Genomic DNA, 22,537 nt, shown 5'->3' with positions numbered 1-22,537 from the left:
AAGGGATTTCTTTTCTTAAGCTGTACTGTTTCAGCAGCAGTCCAGTTTATTTAGCGATCCAGTCCCTCCATTTTTCTATCCCCTTGAAAACTATGCATTAACATTGCACTTAAACACTTGCCCTGGCTTTCAATATCAGGGTATATTTCAGCATGATTTATGGTCAATTTGTGCCCAAATGAAAATGCATCATATAATGTAAAACATATTTCTAAAACATTGATCATACGTGGTATGCCAGTAACTGAAGGAATTTACCTGAGCCAAGTAAGATAAAAAAATCCATCAGGTAAATTTTTCCCATTTGATAAAGTTTTTTTGGGTTGATTTTGGGGGGGGGGTGGGGTGTTCTTTCTTTCTTTAGTACATCCAGATATCTGCATTTTCATATTCATGCAACAGACCTCTACTCGGCAGTCTCTATTCAGCTATGCTATGTACTTCATTAAGTACATGCTTAAATATGAGTGCATGCTTGTGCTTTATTGACCTAAGAGGAACTGAATGGCAGGCCTAAAGCCAAGCATGTGCTTAGGGTGCATTGGGACTCAGGCTACATTTCGGATACACTGCTATCAGCAAGTAGTGGTCACGTTTTGCACCTCTCATTTTCTGACAGCCATCATATGTTTGTTTGTGTGTGGTTTGAATTACAACCTTGCCGTACGTATTCATATACTATATATTTAAAAATGTACACACACACACTGCAAACCAAACACACACAGGCTTCTTTTGAATTGCTTTGTGTTCACTAGAGTTGGTCTCGCTAGTAGGCCTGTCACTACATGGTTTTATTTCACACTGACAACATTGAGATCATGTACGCAGTCACTCAGAGTTGATTGAACCTCATTACCACAGCCCAGGGATCAACAGATCAAACAACTTCTATCATCATAACAAGAGGAGACGTACTTTTATTTGGCAATATACTGTAATCAAATCCTCTATGTGCTATTTCTTTTGATGTATAAATAAGGAAGACCAGTGAATAAAAATGTGTAAATCCGAAAATAAGCCATGTTGCAATGTATTCCAAAAGCACAAGCAAGGTGAGTCAGGTAGTTACTCGTAAAACAGCTGCGCCAGGCCCACGAGGCCTTTCTTAAGCAAAATGATTAAGAAATTCTGTTTCCTTCATCTCCACTGACAAATGCCCATCAGGACCACTATGAGGACAGGTTATCAAGGTACAAGAGCTATGGTTAAAGAAAAGTGAAGCTCCACCGGTGGACTATCCAGAGCACCTGAAGCTGGACTTTCAAAAATGGTCAAGAGATAAAACCCCTCTCTCATCCGTGACTACAGAGAAACTCCAGAAATACTAACCTCGCTACACCAAAGCTAGCCTTTGTCAGTACCTCCTAAACAATCACTGAAACACAACCAAAACTATGATAGCCCTAAAACATAACTCATGCATATCCCCATACTTAAGAAGGTTGATACGCTCTTAATTGAACTTGCTTGCTAGCATTGTCTCAGTCTCGTCTAACTTAATGTTTTTTGGCTAACTAGCAAGCTCTCACCCATGGCTGAATTTTAAAATCGGACTAGATGAGGCTGTTGAACGTATCATACAAGTTGGAGAAAAACGCGTCACTAGCTTTCAAAAGGCATTGCCCCAGCCTATAGCTTTTCTCCATAATCTTCTTAGTAACCTCACGGGGATTATAAGTAAAGGGGGTGAATACTGAAATTGTGGCTTTTCACAAAATAGCTCTTTTTCCCAGAAGACTACCTCTGTACTGCTAGCCGTGGACTTCCGGGAAAAGTGCTAGGCTACCTGGAGAAATACATCAAATAGAAATGACAAATCAAATCCCCCTACTGATTACCATTCTTTGTCCAGCATCAGGAGGGGATTAGACCTGCCACAAAAACTGCAGTTTCTACATCAACCTCAGGCTGACAAGAATTCAGGTATCTGAGACAGAGACACAATCGATCCTTATCACAGTTTTCTTAAGTAGCTTAGCCCTATCCCCAGTCTGTATCTGAGTTGCAAACCCCCAGCAGCTCTTCCCCTTTTCTCCTAGAGAATCCTCAGGACAATGGGGGGGAATCTCATAAGGAGAACCAACACGCTGCAACGTTGCAGTGAAAAGGATAAATTGTAAATGATCTGCAAGCATCACCTCCCATGCAAAAAATTCCACTGATTTCATCCTGCACATTTCAAATGCTAAGCACAGCTAGAGTCGACTGTTCCCCAGGCTGGGGAAAGCCACGTTGCAGTCTGTATTTCAGCAATGCTATCACAGCAGCTTATCACAGTTAGCTTTACAGACAGCTAACCCTCCCCACTAGCTGCACTGTGGCCATACTCAAAGGACTAGCTGATGATGAGACCCACAAAACAAACACAGTATTATAAAACCAGAAGCTATCCTATTTTCAGAAATAGTTTTAAATCTAAGTGGAATTAACTAGACTTAAAGATTATACTAACTTAAATGCCATTAGATTTACATGTCTTCGTTTTCTATAAAGTTACAGCTCAAGAAGAGATATTAGTTGTATAATTATAGACTGTTGATTGTTTCCTTCATTTGATTTTCACTTTTTAGTGAACCTCCAGTGATAGAGGTCCTTTTCAACAGCCTGGACCTAACCAACAGAAACCCAGGGAAAGGTTCCGAGAAGCTTTAATGGAGCTGGACTGTTTAGAATTTAAGCCCAATACAAGTGGATTTTGTCTCATTTATCTCATTTCCCCAAAACAAAAATCACAAGCAGGAAACACATACTAGGTATGAGAAAGTCATGAAATACTGACCACATGGTGGATCCTGTGATCCACCACTTTTCTACAGGATACCAAATCTCACCGATTTATACATCGAAGTGGTGTCTCTACTTTCCTTTTTAGCCTCCATTTCTAAATCTATTAGTCTGAGACCCTGGTGGTCACACGAACCTTGGCCACTTGTCGAAAGGTCCACTTTACACCACAGCTTCCAAATGTTTTGCTTGGCATTCTTGGCACATCTGCTTTCCATTAGCCAGCCACTTAATGTTTATTATTCCACATGTTAACTATCATACACTCCTTGTGTGAAAAGTTCAGGTGAACAATAACCTATTTATCATCTTTGAAAGATCCAAACCTGTTCTCTCCACACAGAAAAGACACTTTTTGCAGTTGTCTGCATGGGCACTCAGAGCTTGAGCCCTTAACCAAATAATTTGGGATACACAGGACCTTTCTGTGACCCAGGTATTCCTAAATTGTCTACTATGCTATGGCTTAATTTGGTGCGTGCTGCACATACACAGTAGCTGAGAAAAGTAAACTGTGGGACTCTGTAGGACTTGTTACTGGCATGAGATATGCCAGAAGCAGCATAGTTATCCAGCTTAATAATGTGAAAAACACTGAATTTGAGCATCCAGATAGCAAGAAGGATGCTGTGTTGATGCCAGTGATTTTAAAAAAACAAACAACAAAAAAGAAAAAAAACCCACAAACCCACACCCCTCAACCCCCCACACCCTCTAGGACAAAACTTTTTTCATGTATAATTCAATTTAAATCAGTGTAATTAAGGCAAGGAATTTGCAATCCCCACAGTGATATTCACTACAAATAATGTGAAGAGAGAAGGACAGCAGTTGTGATAACACAGCAGGCTCTCTTGTTTATGAATGACATTATTCACAGACCTCAGTGACTGGCCCTGGTATAAGAGAGGTTCTGGGAAGAATTTGGCAGTTACAACCCTGTCATCCCATAGACCAGCAAAAAAATAAGACAAATTTGGAGGTCGATGTGACAGTTTTGTGGTTCACCTGCTGATTTCTACTGAGTTGCTTCTAGCATCGCTCTGTTAAAACAAAGTTGCACACACCGAGCCCTCTTGCTCAGTTGATGAGGACTGACCAGGTGGCACTAGCAATGTTAGAAAAGGCTTGGGATGTCTTCCAAAAAGGAGACGGCGACTGTTGTGCCCAAGCTGTGAGACTGGGGTTTTGGTAGAGGCTCCTCCCTAAGAAATAAATAGTCCAAGCTCAGCCTTGTCTCCAACTTCAGAGAAAAGCAGAACCTTTGGAAAAAAAATTAAAGAGTACATGGTGCTTCCCCACCATCCTTGTGCGTGCTTACAGACCTGCATGTCCCAGGTGAAAGCAAGCCATGCTTCTGTCCTCAGCAACATCACCAACAAAACTGTGACCAGCCTGGTTGGGCTGGTCACAGGGCACATGAAATCAGATGAGATGTTTAATTACTTTGCCTTCCCTGACACATGATAAATTAGTCCAGGCATCCCAGGGCGATACATTAAACAAAGTATGCTCACAATTAGTTCACAGCAGCAGTGACATGAGGTACAAGCAAAGTTTAATTGTCACCTTGTCAAAAGTGCATGAACTGAAGTTATTTTTACCTCCTCTTGTCCACCACGTTTATTTGATTCCTTAACTATAGTACGCCATTACCGCAACCACAAAGGGCTTTCTGAAAACCATCAGGATCCTGCTGAGGGAGGTCTATAACAATACATAAATTGACTGCTATTTTTAGTCAATATTAGAGCTTATCTAAAGTAAACATTAATTTCGGCTTCCCTATAGTCAGCATCCCTCCCAGAAATACACACCCTTATTCTCAACCTAAAAATAAGCCGGTGACTTCATGCATTTGCCTCTTGTGCTCGGTCTCCCCACACTACATAAAACAAGCAGTGGACCCATGCTGTCTAGCAGCTCACTGAAAGTCACCCTCACCTTCTCCCTGTTTAAAAACTTATTTCCACGGAAACACTGATGCACAAGCCCTCGAAAGGGTCAGCGAAGACAAATGAAATAAAGTGTTTAACGAAAAGTGTTTAGTGAATAATTGCATATAACCAGCACATAAAAGAGGAGCTGAAGAGACCACCTGTGCAATGCAACGCTGGCTGTCACCAAACAGCTCTCTGGCCTGCAGTGCTCTTGCCTAGAGGAAGCCGCTGGCTCTGCCAAAACTTCTGGCTTGCCCTGCCAGTCTATCGAGGTGTCCACATATGTCCATCCAGAAGGTGCAAGGTCAAGTTTAGCTCCCCAAGCAGAATGGCTGTCTCTAAAGGTTTCATACCACTACAAGTAACTAAAGCAGCGTATCTGCCTTGCTTAAAAGCCTAAACACAGCAGGTCCTACGCACGCCCATGCGCAGCACACTACAAAAGCAACCACACATCTCCTTGTAAGATCTTATTCATGCTGGCCATTGCCACTGGTGCATTCTCCCCTCCTCCTCTATTATTATATTAAGCAAGTCACATTAAAAAAAAAAAGAAAAAAAAAGCCCTACAGATGTACATCAGACTGGCCCATAGATAAAGGTGCTCCCCAATTCCCAGGGACTGGCATGGCAGTTTTGTATTTATTCACTGATTGAATAAGGTGAGCACTGTAAGACCAGCACAACTTCCATAGTATTTTTAGGTAGCATGGTGATATCCTCATCTTGAGGAAAAGTACAGGCAACCTGGATCTCTCCTGCCTACCCTGTATTTATAGCAACATTTCTATTCGTCCATCCTAGAAATGAGGTCGCCCCTTGGCAGAACCTGGATAAAATACACAGAAACTGTGCTTCATCTCAAAGAATTTAGTACCCTAAGAATCATCACATCCTGAATGTGCTACCTGAAGTGGAGAGGAAAAAAAAAATCCACTTGACTAAGCTAGATGCCTCTTGTACTGAATTTGTGGTTGGAACAGATTTTAATTCAGTGAGTAACAGCACTGGAATCTCAGGGCTGAAGCGTGCTGTGCTTTAAATAACACACAGATAACACTCACCATGGCTGCAGGGCTTCAAGGTGAGGACAGTTTCCTTCTATGTGGAAATGCTTTTCGGGGAAGACAAAGCTAGAATTCAGTGTGGGAAAGCAAAACATTCGCTGTCTGAAGATAGCTCAGCCTACCTATTTTTTTCATTACTGCAAAGGAAGATCCTAGTCTTTCACCTCATCATCCCACCCCCCCACCCCCCCTTATTTGATTCTAAAAGGGCCACATAACTCTGGTCCTAGCCTAAGTTATGAGGAGGGGAAATAATCTCCATTATTTTTAAGGCATTCTACTCTGTATATTATAAGCCCCAGACAGACATCACAACAACATACACCAATAAGAACTGCTGGATTGGCTGTGTCTTCTTTTTGTATAGTTTGCAATTTAGTTGTTTCAAGCTTATAGACCACCTCCAGTGGGCTTTTCCACTCCTGGCCATAGGGAAGTACTGCCCATTTTGTTGAGGGATAAAGAAAGTCTGTTATTTTCAATCCTGCAGTTCATCTCCAGAATAATTTGTTGCATCAGCAAGGATGATAATTTGGTAGTATCCATAACGATATATAGATGTGTAAGTGAACCAGAATATCCAGTTACATTAACACAGGATATTCCATTCCAGCAATTCTCATGCGTTGGGGCACAAAATCTCATGGGCAGTGGGGAGGTCTACTTCTAGACAGCTTGTGCCTGCTCATCGTTGATTACTTCCACCCCCTCCACAACAGCTGATCAGCTGCAAGAACAGCTGGAGTCTTGCTCAGAGACATGGCAAACATGGTAAACTCAGAACTTCTATACAAAACCAGTAATATATTTAATACTTCTCATCTGATCTGCCACAATGAATCTTGTATCTCAAATAACTTCACTCTGTACTTACTTCTCTTCTCTCTTCCTCATTCAGATGCTCATTCTCTTAGTTTTCCACTTCAGCTGTTTCTCCAGACCTTGTGGCTTGAGTGAGAAAGACTGGCAAGACTCAGCAGAAGCAGCAGCTTACAGTTAAGGAACCACAGAGCATATGTCATGTTGGCTGCACAGAGAGATGCCTGTTCTAAATTTGTATGTACTGTTTGTTTGATCATTTTGATTGATTTGCAAAAGATATACTACTGCCTCATCCAAGTTAGAAAACTTTTAAAGTGTTGCCCTTACTCCAATAAAACTGGACAGTGCATAATGCTGCTAAATGCAACGGCTATTTTTCTTGCAGACATCAGCACTGTAACAAGTAGGAATCATAGATGTAAATAAGAAGACTAAATATGTTCTTGGACCACTAAAGTTTCCAAAATATAAACAGTGGCAAAGATTACAGCATACACTCTGCTATTCATCCCTTTTCCTTTCAGTGAAGTTCAATGCTTACAGAAATGCTGGAGATTCAGGCTGCCCAGGCACAAAGAAAGGCTCGTACAGCTCAGCAGGCAAAGGTGTCTCTGCCACAGGCATGCTGACCTGCTTCAGCACCGGCCCCCAGTGTCCTCCAGACCCTGAAACTGGTCAGCCCCCAGAGCTGTGCAGGCCTTGGTCTCCATTTGGAAAAGCTACCTGCCAAATCAAACTGGCTTTGGTTAAGGCAACACAGCTAATTAGAAAAAACTACCTTGTTCATTTGCCCAATGGCCACCAGGTGATGACATGACCTGGACTGCTCTAGAAGCTGCAACCAAGAGGAGCAAGTCATGTGTCACAGCAGATGTCTGCACCACACTTAACTCCATCATCATCCATTGCTGTACCGCGATGTGCTAGCAAAGCCATAAGATAACACCTAGTTACCATGGGCTTAATTACCTCTTCTCTGAAATGCCACATGGTATTAAGTGGCAACTGTAAGAAATAATAGCTGTCACTGTTCTACAATGAAAAAAATCTCTAGAGACGTGCTTACTTTCAGTCAATGTGCCTTTAAAATTACTCTAATACATACAGGAAACTAACTCGATGTTAAGACAGGAAGACTAGAATCACTGTAAACGAGAGCCTGCGAGAGAAGAGAAAAATGAAAGGTGGCAACTCCTAGATCATGGACACCATGTAGAATAACATGCAACTTACTGCTTGCTTCTGTTCTAGCATCTCTAATTTGCAACATTATGAACACATACAACCAAATAGAGTTGGAAAATCCCATGCTAGCAATGCTTTTGAGGACCAGCGCCTAGAACAGCCACAAGAATTCATGTATAACTGGGCCTGGATATCCCACATGTTGGGGAGACGTTGCCAGTTTCTGCTCATCTCGATTTCCACAATGAATCAGTAATGGTCTTGTGAAAGAGCTGTCTTTTCTGGAAAAGGCAAATGAAAAATAAAGTTTCTCAATTTAACAAACTCCATAGAGGGAAAAAAAAATATTTTCTGTAGCACACATGGATGGACAGTAAGATTGTATGCAAGAAGTACGAATGACAAAATGAAACCAATCTTCTCAGTATTCGTCCTAGTTTTCTGAGAGTCTGGAATTCTCATTTTAGAGGAGAGAACCAGATACCATGTACTATGTAGGAGAGAAAATAAATTTTAGTATGGCTCACAGAAAGAGGGACTATAAATGGCAGAACTGGAAGTTGGATGGATTTATAGAAAATGTTTTACAAAAAGTTTTAAACAGTATGTTGCCAATAAATATCAGCCTAGGCACTGAAATAATACAGGAATTAAGATCCTGGTATTTTTAATCTGAATTAACAATGTTTAATCCTTAGGACACCAGAGGATGCTTGATAAACATTAAGTCTTAGCTTCATAAACAGTTCTACACATTTTTTTCTATGCACATGTGCATGGGTCCATAAAATTATAAATATGATGTATATTGCATCTAAGACTGGGGGAAAGTTCAACATAAGACAATCCAAATACATTCTCTTGTAGCAGCGTCTTTTAACAACCCAGTCTGAACAAGCTCGGGATCCTCTAACCTTTGCTAAAAAGGCAGCCAAAAGTTTGATACAGCCTTGGGCTTTTAGCTACGTGTGTCTAAACAAGGATATTTTATAATCAGAAGTATTTGTGGCCTGGAGTGTATTAGTTTATAGTCACATTGGCACTACTAGCAGTATTTTATGACACTCCAACAACAAAAAAAAACACGACTCAAAGTGAAGCTCTCATTTTCATGCTTTCACCCTAACTCATTTATTAAAACTCTAAAGCAATGCCTTATTTACATATTCTCTTTAAACAAAAATCTAGAAGCAGTTAAAACTTCAGTCTGACAAAACTTGTACTTAACACACTTTCCTATTATGTTAAGGAATAGTTATGTGATTGCTTGTGAGTTATATATAGAAGAGAAAAAAAAACATTTAACTTCTTCAAAATGTGAATTTGGGGAGTGGTTATCTGATTTTCATTAAAAAAAAATCAAGGATAACTCTATAATCTCCTTTGTGTTCTTTAATTAGGTCACTTAAGGGATAAAATATTATTTACTCCATCCAATGTTGTATGAATATTACACAGACTATTTTCAGTTCGCTCCACTGCACTTAGGTCATGCTTGACAAAGTCCAGTCCATAACTAGTATCTTTCATGGAAAGGGAAAAGAACAAAAACAAAAATGTGAAAAATAGTCTATCTGTGAGGACAAGAGAACTGTAAGTGATCATAGTGATACTCACTGTCAAAGTAACAGATCCCTGCATTTAATTTCCCAAAGCCTAAGACAACATATACCCTACATGGAAACCTGAAACTCAAATCTACATTTTTAGATTGCTGTAATGATAGCAGTAGCAAAATCCTACAAATCCTCAGACAGCTATGAGAGGAACACACATTTTTCAGAGCCAAACGTACCCATGTCAAGTCTGGTCCGGGCTGCTGCTGTGTCAGGCAACATCCTGGAGGATGCCATTCTGCTACGCAACAAAAGCAAAGAGAAACTCTTACAACTGAAACCATTGCAAAGAATATTGGTTTTTTAAACCACATTTGATAAATTTGATGTTTGATAAAAGGAAAAAGCTCAGAAAAAAAACCCTAAAAAACCCAGAAGCTACAAATAATAAAGCAGCATAAGAATTATAAGATTTTGACAGAGACAAGGCAGTGGGAAGTAAAGATGTAACTGCGTCCTTAACTATCAAAGGCAAGGCATGTCCCTTTAGACCGTAAAGAATAATTTAAACCCAGATGTATTCTTTAGACAGCTCGTGGCCACAATAGACCTTGCAGCACTCAAATTGTTACACTTCTCCCAGTTTCATTAGGATATAAAACTGTGCAAATAAATTCAGCTTCTTTATTTCTTTTTATGCAGATGACAAAAAAGGTGAATCCCAGTGCATTTGCAATTAAAAAACCAAACCAAAACAAAAACAAAAACCAAAAAACCCCCCCCCAACCAAACCCAAACCCCAATTGTATCAAACATCCCACATCATTGGCCTCTGCTTATTTTTTGGAGCCACACACAAATAATAGGCTGCTATCCATGCCCTGGCCTGAAGGTAAGCTAACTGAACAGGACATGGAAAAGCACTGGGCATGACAAGAGAAATGGCTGAACTGGACACGTAACAGTACGAGAAGCTGACAGAAGGGACAGTGTTGGCAGGAATGGCTGGATCTCACAGGTAGTTACAGGGGAGTTATGTGAAAAAAGGCTGAACTTCCTAGATAACCAGAGGCAAATATTGGGGATGCAGAGTCTTGAAATGCCAACAATGCCGAGGTAATCACAACTCTAATACTGTATGAAGCTGAGATTATCTACGTAACAGTATGAGAAATACAAAATTTGGGTATGCAGAGATACAAAATTTTGGGTAGTGCCCTTGGGCACGACAGCTGGAGCAGGACAACAAATCAAATCTGCCAGTTTGGACCACACCAGACTAGCCAAACCTGTTTCTGTGGTCAAGAAGACCTGCTGTTTTCCTTGGCTAACAGGAGAGCACCCAAAGGAACAGACTGAGCATTCCCATAGCAGGATGCATGTTCCAGGCCTGACAGCATCAGCAACTAACCATCGCTTCCTAACAGTACTCAGAAGTATCTTTCAGGCAGGCAGGATATTTAGAAGGCCTGCTTATGTTCAGAGGTGAGCTATTTAGAGGACTGCTGCTCCTTATAAACACTTGTTAAACATTATACTCATGGAGGACTGATCACTGTGAACCATCCTGGCAAACGAGCATATACAGTACAGATGACAGTTACTGATATGGTAAGTATCAAAGTAGCTAGAGAACAAGTTAAATGTATTCATGCTTGCATATCGCTTCTGAGGATCACAACTAAGATGCCAAAATAACCAGACAGGCATTAGTTAAAAGAACAAAAATACTTAATTTAAAACTCTTACAAAGCAAACCTCCTTACTTTTTATATTCTCACACCAGCTTTTCAGCTCACCATGTGTCTTTTTTCACAGGTTGTGATCCCTTGAAAACCTGAAGGCCTCCACTGACTTCTTACAGCTCAATATACTTGAATAGCTCTTCTTATGAGACAGATTTCAGCCCGGAAACATCTCAGCTAAGGATGTCTTGAACAGGAATAAGAACAAAACTGGTGGACCCTTTCAAAAGAAAAATCATACCAAAGAAGTTCCAAAATTATACAGTAAATAAAGTTTATTTCATCTCAGCTCTTGTCAGATTAGTGCTGTCAACAGTCACAGATCAGCATATGATACAGTTATGTATTAACTATTTACAATTTACAGTAACATACTATTTCTCCAGAAAATGTAAGTACAAAAGCTGGGAGTAAACAAATGAGGTACTGCAATTTGGATTTATTGTAGGCAAAAAGCATATAGAAGTGACCTTTCGCAAACAATCATAAGATAAATCAGGAGAGAGTAGTCATCAAGAGTGCCTAGTTCATCAGGAAAATCACCTCAACCGCTACCCATCCAAAAGTGTATTGCACAATTCATTCAAAAATAAAAAAATAAATAGAAGAAACAAACCATTTATTTCAACTCTTAAAAAGCACCCAGTAAAGCCTGTATAGAGATACAGTAGTGGGCAATTCCTTCCTAGGATAAAGTCTTTTCTCTTCTTTAAAAAAATAACCTTTAACACAAAATAGAAGACAGTGTTCAATAGAAGAGAAAAAAAGACTCATCACCAGATAACCCCTGATTAGCGTTTCTTGTCAAGGCAGTTTTAACTATATTCATGGTCCAAAGGTGGTGCTGAGTTTTGGTTCTTGCTGTTCTGTTTTTGACCTTGAATAATAGCTTTTCTTCTTGTCCTTTCTCAAGGGACAGAGATATGAACATATTTCTAAGCAGCAGTGTCATGAGACATTCTCATCACAATTTCTTCATGATGGTCGTAGCCATGACTAGAAGAATGAAAAGTTAGAACAAATGTTACTTTATTAAAAGCAACTTAGAAGCACTTAATATTAAAATAGTAATGATGTTTATTGATAGGAATAGGAGATGGAAGGTTTTCAGATAAGTCAAACTGCCAAATTATTAACTGATTTCAAGCAAGTAATTCCATTCCAGTATCTGCAAAACAGTTGAGAAACTGTGATGAAAATGAAATAACCTGTAGCAAACCAGTCAGGAGTCCCACTGGAAATAGATAGTCTACCACATTGTTGCATCTTAATCCAATGAAAAACAAAGTTGTCCTCTCTGCATAAGGCCTATCATCAAAATTGAAATTATGAAGTAAAACTCTGGGGCCAGCAAAAAAGCGTCTTCTACCAGGAAAATATTTACTGCTTTCACAATGAAGGCAGCATCATATTAATTTCTACCTTTCATACATGTGAGAATATTATCCCATTTGCTGGCTATATACTGACAAAAGTCACAAAAATACTTGAGATAAAGTAAGAAACTACAATCCAATAATGAGGTCTGAACAGTTTCCACACATAGCTTAAGTCATGAAACTAAAACAGGTGATCGCTGACATCAGGGTCAAAAATCAAGCCCTTCTGTGATAAGTTTCAAATGCAAGTGAGAACGTCTGCACTTTTCCCACCAGCATTACAGACAGCATGATGAGAATTTGAGTTTCAAACATACTTTCTGCAATAGTGTTGTAAATAGCTTTGTCCTATCATTACCAACAATTCAATTATTTTCAATGGAGGGCTAGAAAAAACAGTTGCTGATTTTGTCAAGAAGTGATAAGACTAGGAGGCAAACAGTCCAAACTCTATTGCGTTTTAAGTGCAATAAAGTGCATCCGCTATTGTATTCAAAGGTTTAAAAGAACACAAAATAAAGTGGAAACCATGACTGTTTGCTAAGATGAATAGATTTTTTTCCTTTGAAACAGATATTATTTTGTATTGAAGGCTGTATTTGCATGACTGCAAGAGAGAGAGATAGCCTGTCAACTGCATTGTGATAACTGGGAGTGGAAACAGCCTAAGTTAATCCATTTTGCTCCGGTGGTGGTGCAGGCCAAGCACTGCATTTCAGCCAACAGATAGTGATTGCTTCACATGCAGTGAATCAATTCCTGGCAACTGTGCAAAGCTTTTCAGTTGCAAAGGAGAAAGAGGAAAGTCGGGCTGACCACATCCTGTAGAATTCACCTGAAGAGTTTATTAAATATCATACACCACTAATGACTCAAATTATAATCTTATCAGGCAGCACAGAAAGTTTTACCTGTGTACTTCCATATCCTCCTCCTCTCTCAACCGCTATTGCTTGTGTGTTGCTTGTTTAGCTTGGCTAGTCTGATGCAACCTGCATCTTTAGGCCCAAATCAGCTGTTGCTTTTCTGTAACACTACAATTAATGTTGCAGATTCATAATGAAAGCAGCTTAATAAAACCTGAAAAAGGGCACAATAAACTGAGAGCGTAAAGCTCCCCAAATTGTTCTCCCTAATCTGCATGCTCTAGCTTCTCTTGATACCAAGCCAAAGCTCCAATTCAGAAAGGTACTAATGTTCAAATGCAAGCATATCCTAATTCCTCTACAGAGAACATTTCACCAATTTTTTAAAATAATCCATTCTCATATTTGTAAGATGTCATAATTCAAGTAGTATAGCATGTCTCCCATGAATCTGACTTATTTGCCGATTCAAAAAAAGCTCAGAAAGTGAATAAAGACAAAACAAAGCCAAGTGCAATAAAATTCAATATTACATGTTAATTGATTTAAAATCTGATTAGCTTTTTTCTACAGCTGAGATTTTTGTAGCTGAATCAACATTTGAAGTTATGCTTGTAACTCAAAAAGATTGAGTTTTAATCATTATTTACCATTTTCAAACTTGGCTTTGTAAAGCAAAACACAATCAAGAGTAGAACAAAGTTTATTACATACATATAGAACAAAAAAATTGTATTTTTTTTAACAAACAAAAGCAGGCAAGAAAAATAAGCAGAAGAATGATTTATCTCATACTACAGGTTTCATTTTTAAATAAAAACAAGTATGTATTAGGCTTCACTCACCCACATGCTAACTAAGCACAGACTGATGGGATATTCAGAAGATACCACTGCGAGGTGAGGCAAACTACAAAGCCAGGAAGAAAACAGCTTATTGGACTACTTTGTTAATAGTGTAGATAAGAACTCTGAGGTCATCTACTGCTTACAGATGAGATTGCTGCAGTTAGATCACAATAGCTATGTAGTAAAAGCTAGATTAGTGAAGGAGATACATTCATCTAGCATATGTTTATAGACCTAGGAGTTTGTTAAAAGTTCTCGGAAACCTCTTAAATATATGCCTACTAAGAGGGTAAATAATTACTTACAGCTACTTAGTGCTACACACACTTAATCTTTTCCAGTAGCACAGTTAATTAACAATTTATACATGAAAATTAGTTATAGATGTTTTGGCCATAAACTGAAATACAGAAACAACCAAGCTTTATGTTAAAAATGCACATTTGTGTAGTTCAGAACTTCACTGCTCATGAGATCTAAATACTGGATATTTTCAAATACCAGCATCGCTCCAATATTAAGTGTGGAGAAACACTACTGCCATGTTAGTAAATGTCAATAAATAAAAAACAAAATCCCAAGCATATTTCTTGACAGAATAATTTATGAAGACCCCTCCAACTTTTTTGTAATTCTGTTTAGGACTAAAGACTCGCCCCCCAAAATAATTTGTGCTTCAGTAAACAAACTTAGTAACTTTGAAAGTGAAGAAAATTACTACATCCTCCATAACATGCCCTAATATTTGAGTTTCCATTAGATGTCTAATTTAATCTCTTTGTGGATTTGGAAACGAGAAAAGTCATAGGCTAGATCTGAGCCAAGAAGGGACTGCTACGTGAAATCCAAGAAGTTTTTGATCAGGACATGAAGCTCTTTGAATGACTGTATTCTTAACCAAAGCACTTGCAGCCTGCAAAAAGCTCACTGTATGTTCTAGCCAAAATTTAACAGCAAGGACCTTTAATACCAATGACCAAAACTTGTTGGATGAATTCAAGTTAAAGTTTTATTTAGTATCAGAAGTTGAGAATTTATGTTTTAGGAAGACCAGGTTTCAAGTATCAAAAAGCTGAAGGTACTACAAAATAAGGTCCACCTCTCTAACCTCACTTTTGGTCAAGACAGAACTCAAAATGTTTCTTAAATAGTGCTCTAGCTTGCCAAAGCAAAAAAACCCCCAAAAACAACCAAACCAAACCAAACCAAAAACCACACAAAAAACCCACCCCAGCTTTCTACTTGGAGATCAGAGAGAAAGAGAGCATTAAGAGAAAATGTTTGGGATGCATGATACTTACTGGAGCTGCAGTATTATCAGCATTTATATCATTCTAAAAGTGTTTTAAATATTAAAGATTGCAAGACACTCTCAAACCTAAGTGTAAAGGAAAATGTTGAAGTACTTAACATTTTCCTCAGATTTGATACTTCAAGCAGATGAAATGGTAGAAATTTTTTTTAAATTTGTTTCAATGTATCAACAGGACTTTAATTCAACTGAAATGTAAAAATGTTCAATTTTTTATTTCATTCTGGTTTTGCAAGTGCTAAATAAATATATATGTAAGGCCAGTGACAGAAACAGATGCAATTCTTCCTCTCACTTTAATTCCTAAATATTTTACTAAGCTGACCCACAAAGAGAGGGATCAGTGTGTTGACTCCAGATACAACGTAGAGAAATCTATTACTGTAGTTTTTATCTTAATTAAAAATACCTCCAATACACAGAATAGTAACAGTAATAGTAAATAAATGTTTATGCTCATATATCCTTCTTTTCTTTCAGGTCTGCTTCTCAAACCCAAATTCACCTTTCTGGTAAATAGATCAGCTGGTAAATATGAAGAAACCGCCACATAACAATAAGTGCATCGAAACTGGGAAAAAAAACAACCAAACAAAACCAAAGTGAACTGTTTAGGACTCTTATTTTTGACCTGTCCTGACCCAGAGTGAACCTGACATATTTTGATGGTTTTTCAGTACAAAAACAAAGCAGGCTCTTAAAAAAAAACACAACAAAAAACAAAAACCAAACAAACCAAAAGCAACCCCCCCCAAAAAAACCCAATCTTCTTAGGATACTCACTTAAGATAAAAACATACATATCCTCATTCAAACACACATATCCCAGTTGATTGAACTAATCAGTTTTCTACTCTACAAGCTAAATGGCTTGTTTTTGCCAGAAATTTTATCCCAGGGCTGAAAAATGTCTCTCAAAATATTTTTCATGAAAACTGGTATGACTCCACAGAAACTTCTGAATTTAAGAAACATGAATTTTCTGTCAGATTACTTTTTTGATTAGAAAATTCATCTGCAGAATAGTAGTGATGACTGAACTTGCTTTGTTCTGTCGTACCCATAACTATCAGAAATCCAGCTTAACCGATGATGAGAAATACTAGTTAAGAAAACATGCTTGCTTTTTTTCCTCACTTCTGCTATAAACTCAAACCTACAGCTGGAATTTGACATTCCACTGAAGAAGAGGGAAGGAGGGAGAAAAGGAGTTTCCTTGAATGCAGACACAGGGAAAAGAAGACTGAAAAGAAAGTTTCTACTTCCTTATTCTTGCAACCTGATCTCCTGAATAAACTTGGTTTATTTATATAACTTACCAATGGTCGAGCATCTTCTCGTTCTAGTATCTTCTGAGTCTGATCAGCTGGGAACTTCAGCACTGTTGTTATAACTTTGGCCATTGTCTAAAAAGAAATAGGTCATCTATAAGTATCTTCAAATGCACTAAAATGCTTTGTAATATTTTAAAATGCATTTCATTTAAGAATACTGGATATTATTTTTAGTAATCTCAATGGAAAACATAGTGAAATGAGTGAGATAAAATTACTTGTTTCACATTGTATATGCGTGATATGTTATGTGAATTATACGAAAACCACAAAGGGTCTTCATTTCACATTGTCACAAACTTCAGCTGCTTTAATACGATGTAAGCTCTACGGTATCTATGCTCAAATAATTGAGTCCATTAATAAGACAGCATACTGTTATTAATACTGCTCCTATCACATTTGATCTTAACGTGGCCTTTCTGAAAGGCACATTTTGGGTGAATGGCACCTTAGTGCTTATGGATTCAACTATATTCATGTCATCCAAATATTTTGTAAAGAAATGAAACACTGAGAAAGCGGATCCAAATGTCAGATGTGGAACTCCAGTTGTGTAAATATTTTTAGGGGCTATACAGTAACCCCATATTTAAATAGCAAATTGCTTTGACATCCTCAGACAGAAGATGTAAAAATAACAAAGGTCTGCAAAATAAGCAATGATTATTTCCATTTTATAAACAGATGAGCAGGAAACTCCAAAAGGCACAAAACAAGGTCCAGGTGACTTTTACAAGAGAGGTCACAGTAAGAGGTGCAGTGCAGCTCAATCCAAAGGTGATTGCTACAAAAGCAATAACTGCTGCTCTTAAAGAATGTGGATGAGATAAGATTGTTGCTCTGAATGTCTACTGTTTATTACCAGTCTCACACGTGGAATGACAAAGGAGGCTGTAGCAACAAAGCAGCTGCAGGACAAAAGTGGCTGCAGCTAAAAGTGAGAGGTAAAGCTCTAATTTGCAACAATTGTTTCAGTATATAACTTAACTAAGGATAGAAATGAAAAGAAAGCAAAACAAACCAAGCCCTGTTGAACACTTTCAGCTGAAAAAGCTTAATATTAAACAGTTCTATAATTAAGAAGTGCATGCCTCTACTGCAGTTCTCAGATATACAAAGGTATGTGCTCAATGCCACAAACTAACATCACAGTCTTCTCATTTCTTTTGCCAAAATCCTCATCACAGTTATTTAGGACCAAAAGATTAGAAAGCATTGAGCTTACAATCTATTCAAACTCATTGTAACAGTGCTATCAAGAAAGCCCTCTCTTAAATTTTCTACAGGACACAATGGCATGCAAATTTTGAAGAAAAATCTACAAACACTGGAAATACTCCATGAAAGCACAGATACTTATGTGCCAACTTTAAAAGGGACTGCCCAAAACCTTCTTTCCTGAAAATGTCCATTTTGTAATTTATCACTAGCAATGACTTGAAATTCCCCAAGTTTTTGAGGCCACTAGGGATATTTTGAAGCAGAATTATTCAACACTATTCACAGTTACACAGTTATAAAACAAAGTTACAAGGATTGCAGAACTTAGAACACTATGCTTAATACAGGCTTACCTTATCGTTGTAACAGTCCATTCTACTATTAAAAACCCCTAGTAACTCTAAGTGTGTGAGCGCAGGTACATATGTTCCTCTGTGTGCATCTCTACATCCACCTATACAAAGGCCCTGAGCTTTCCCAAATGTAATAGCTAGCTCTGCTATAAAAGATGATGGTTTGCATTCCCATTTCTTTCTATGAGGTTGATACATTTAAATATGTCATCTCTGAAAAAAAAAAACCCAACTTTTACAATTATACCGATCAGTCCCCTCAATTCAAGAGCTCCTGGTCAAAGGCAGAACCTTCAAAATCAAAGTTTTCCCTTTGTTTTATACCCCTTGTTTTTCTGCAATGCACAAGAGCATGTCAAGGTGCCAGAAAAAGATTTGCATAAATTTACTATCTCTGACACATATGTATTCCACTACATTCTTCCATGCACCTAGTTATCAACACACATGTTTATTACAGACATACAAAACTCAGACTGATTTTCTGGCCTCAGAACAGACTCCAAACAGCATAATGAATTTACAAGTAGAGCATCTAGGATTTCTGCAAGACTTAAGATCTAGTGTGCAGTACAGCTCAACAGTGCAACTGTTCACGTGTCCATAGAAAATATTTTATTTGACCTCACGGTGTATGCCATTTATTTCCAGGTTCAGGTATTCTGAACAAAGTGCATGTTTAGAAAAAGCTGGCAATCTCATTTCATATATCCTGCCAAGGAAAAGGCAAAAAATAAAGGTGGACTGGAGGGCAAGACAGTAAAATCCCTTAGCAAAGACACGTGCACACCTTGGTCAAGCAGTTTACAAAGAATGTGACAGGTTACAGGTTACACATTATGACCATAATGCTTGACTCTTAGAAACTGAGCCACCATCAACCCTCAACATCTCTTATGTCTCTAGCACTATAACACAACTGATGTGTTCAATAATGTCTCTATTTAATACAATTCTAGGATCATTTACCAGGCTACATAAATGGCAATTCATCCTAGACAGTTTGCACAGATTCTCTTGAGCTCCTTTCAATATAGAGAAAATAATGTCTATAAAGATCACCAATTCCACTGCTGAACCACCTTTGAGACATGTCATATGTATTTGCACTATAAAAAGAAACCTTGCACAGAGAAAGGCCACCAGAATGATCTTACAAGATAAAATTAAAAAAGATTGCCTCATCTAGTCCAGGAAAACAAAAGCTGAGAGAAAGTTATGTCTCTACCAAGGAGGTAAAACTCAATACAGATCTTAACTCAAGGACTGCTGGGGGAAAAAAAGCACATGTTAATACTTTACTAACACACTTAGACTGTGTATTAAAAGATTTTATCAATCACATTGTTGCTCATGGGTTTCCAGTCAGTGTAGCAGGATGAAACCAGTTTTCAGGTAAATTTAAGATTACATGATACAATCCCTACAAGAGCAGACACTAAGCTCAGTGTCTTCCAGCAACACATCTAATGGTTGAAAGAAAACCAGCAGATGAAATCAGCTTGAAAGTACTTTCTGAAGCAAAAGCGAAGTGACTGAAGTGTCTTCATATTTAAATCAGTAAAAATGCTAGCCTTCATTTCATTTTTCCATTAGTAAATGCCAGTACAGCTAAAATCTTGATCAGCTAATAGTAGACTAGACAGTACCAGAAATTCTTCCCATCTTGCAATACCTCAGAACATTTACCCTCAATTAAAAATTGCTAAGAGACAATCAAATTAGTATGAAAACATAATAGAGAAGAATACAATCACATTCAGTTTTAAGAACTCTGTCTTCTCCCTTACCTATCTACATCTAACTTCCCAAAGCTAAGAATTGTAGTGCTTTGAAAATTATTTCTGCTGGTTGTTTGTTTAAATATGTTTCCCCTCTCAATTGTATCAACTTTCAAACAATGCCTTCTCAAGTTATTGTAGGCACCAGATATCTATCTTTTCTGATTTATTTTTTCTCCTTCCAATATTCATCTTTTTTTTTACGAGCCAGTGTGCAGGCAATGTTGTAATGGTGTCTTCTGGTTAAATACAATGTAATCTCCAGGCAAATAAATACAAACACATACATACATAAATTTATTATATATATTTATTCATATAGCTTTTCAAAGCACTTGAGACCTAAAGTCAATTTACTTTAGCACTGATTGTTGTTTGTTGCTGTTACTGAATATATCAACTGCAAATTTTAGTACATCACTATTAAAAAGGAAATAAAACCCTCACAACTTTATAATCCAAAGATTTGAGGCATGTATAGTAATGTTTTGAAGATCCATAAGAAATAGCCTTAATGAGTAAAAAAGAGGTTTCAGATTAGGTTGTCTTGATGCAAATTTGCTACGTGCATCAGCTATCTGCAATAGTCATCTGCAGCTGTCTCAAAACTTGTTTGAAGCTGAAACATTGCCGACATTTTTTAGTATTTTCACTTGCCTAAATCCCTCACAATTCAAAATCATAAAATACAGTAATATATGTATTTTTCTTTAACAATTTCAGTTGTTTGTTATTAAAGTAGGAGAGCCATCCAGTGAGCCACAGGCTTGTGAACAGAAGGTAACTAGTGATTCTGGTTTTTTTGGATCAGGGGTTTGTATTTTTAATAAAAAAGGAATTAATATCAAAGTGAAAAATGGGATAAAAAGAGAGAGAAAGAAGAATCCCATAAGGACAAGATGTCCTGCACAGACCAAGTTTTATTCTGCACAGAGCACAATAAGAACAAAGCTAATTAACATAGAAACCTACATAAAACCTCTTTGCTTAATAGTAGTTCAAGTTGAAAGCAGTGCAACAAAGAACAGAGGAACTCCAGGGAGAAGAAAAAAAAACAAACAGAAAAAATTCATCCACATAGCATTTATCATCCAAGAAAAATGTCTGTGAATCATCGGTATTGTTACAAGGTAGTAAAATTCCAGCTTAAGAATGATTTCACAAGCTTGCAGCATACAAGCAGCCTACTGTGCAGCTTTTCACTACTTTTAAGAGTAAATTAATACTATCTAGAGAAGGTATACAGATTTGGGAGCCCTAAAAAACATCTTTAAGCAACACCTAAAGACATATTTCACTATCTTCAGAGCCACTAACAATTATTTAATCCAACTGTTACTTCTCATGTTTGTGTCAACATGACATCAAAAGAACACTTTTGCTAATATCATGCATACCAGCTTTCACAGTACATTAACCTTGACTGAAAACAGGACTTTTGCTAGTAAAACCATACCTACCTATAAAGGTTTTTGTCCTCATAGGTACCTTGATGAGACATGTGACAACCCCCATTCCCCCAGCAGTCATCTTGGCATACTGACAAAGTTTAAGGTATGGATCATGCCTCTTAAGAAAAAAAGACGTGAAAGCCTATCGAATCCTCTGTCAGTAATAAACAGCATGTAACGAATCACAAACACACAGTACTTCGTATCTACACAGCAAAGATGTTAAACTGTATTCTAACCTGAATCACGTCACAATATACAACTTGCCGTACCTTTGTCTCACGACCCATCATATATTCAAACAGCACTTTCCTCAAGTATTCAAACTCAGTAGGCTCCCCAAAGAGGGAAACGTCAGCATGGTGAAGATTTCCATCTGTATAAACAAAAGTAAGAGAATATTTACACTCACAGTCACTCATATGAATCTAAGTTTCACCAATGGCATGAAACTGGACAAGAATAAATGCCAGAATCTGCACCTGGGATGGAGTGGTGCTGCTGGACACAAGTCTAAATTGGGAGAGGAGTGGCTGGAGAGCAGCCCTGCAGAAAGGGGTCTGGGGGTGCTGGTTGACAGGAGTCTCCACAGGAGTCAGCAGTGTGTGCCCTGGCAGCCAAGAAGGAAAACTGCATCCTGGGATGCACCAAACACAGCATAACGCGCCGGTCAAAAGGGGTGATTACCCAGCTGTATTTAGCACTGATACAGCCTCACACTGTGTGCAGTTCTGGGCCCCACCATTTAAGAAAGGATGGGAAGACACTGGAATGTGTCCCAAGGAGGGCACCAAAGCTGGTGAAGGGGCTGGAAGGCATGTCCTCTGAGGAGCAGCTGAGGACTCGGGGTTTGTCTACTTTGGAGAGAAGGAGGCTGAGGGTGACCT

The 22,537-nt window shown here is 38.2% G+C and overlaps 1 protein-coding gene across 4 annotated transcripts in view; it reads right to left on the bottom strand.

The window, feature by feature from the left end:
- Positions 1 to 11,351: 11,351 nt before the first annotated feature.
- Positions 11,352 to 22,537, bottom strand: part of GOLGA4 (golgin A4) — a 90,382-nt gene continuing 79,196 nt past the window's right edge. For 3 of the 4 annotated variants that reach the window (XM_069769907.1, XM_069769911.1, XM_069769927.1), the window contains 4 exons: positions 21,923 to 22,026; positions 16,827 to 16,913; positions 14,193 to 14,256; positions 11,352 to 12,098 (listed from right to left, as the gene is read on the bottom strand). In XM_069769907.1, the coding sequence (XP_069626008.1) occupies positions 14,227 to 14,256; positions 16,827 to 16,913; positions 21,923 to 22,026 (221 nt within the window). In that variant the 3' untranslated portion in view covers positions 11,352 to 12,098; positions 14,193 to 14,226. The remainder of the gene's footprint in view (positions 12,099 to 14,192; positions 14,257 to 16,826; positions 16,914 to 21,922; positions 22,027 to 22,537) is intronic. The other variant, XM_069769898.1, reaches the window with a different exon arrangement.

Source organism: Haliaeetus albicilla, chromosome 2, assembly GCF_947461875.1.
Source record: "Haliaeetus albicilla chromosome 2, bHalAlb1.1, whole genome shotgun sequence".
In the NCBI taxonomy this organism is placed as follows: domain Eukaryota; kingdom Metazoa; phylum Chordata; class Aves; order Accipitriformes; family Accipitridae; genus Haliaeetus; species Haliaeetus albicilla.
The sequence above is the reverse complement of the archived record's forward strand: the minus strand, read 5'-3'. Positions and strand labels throughout refer to the sequence as shown.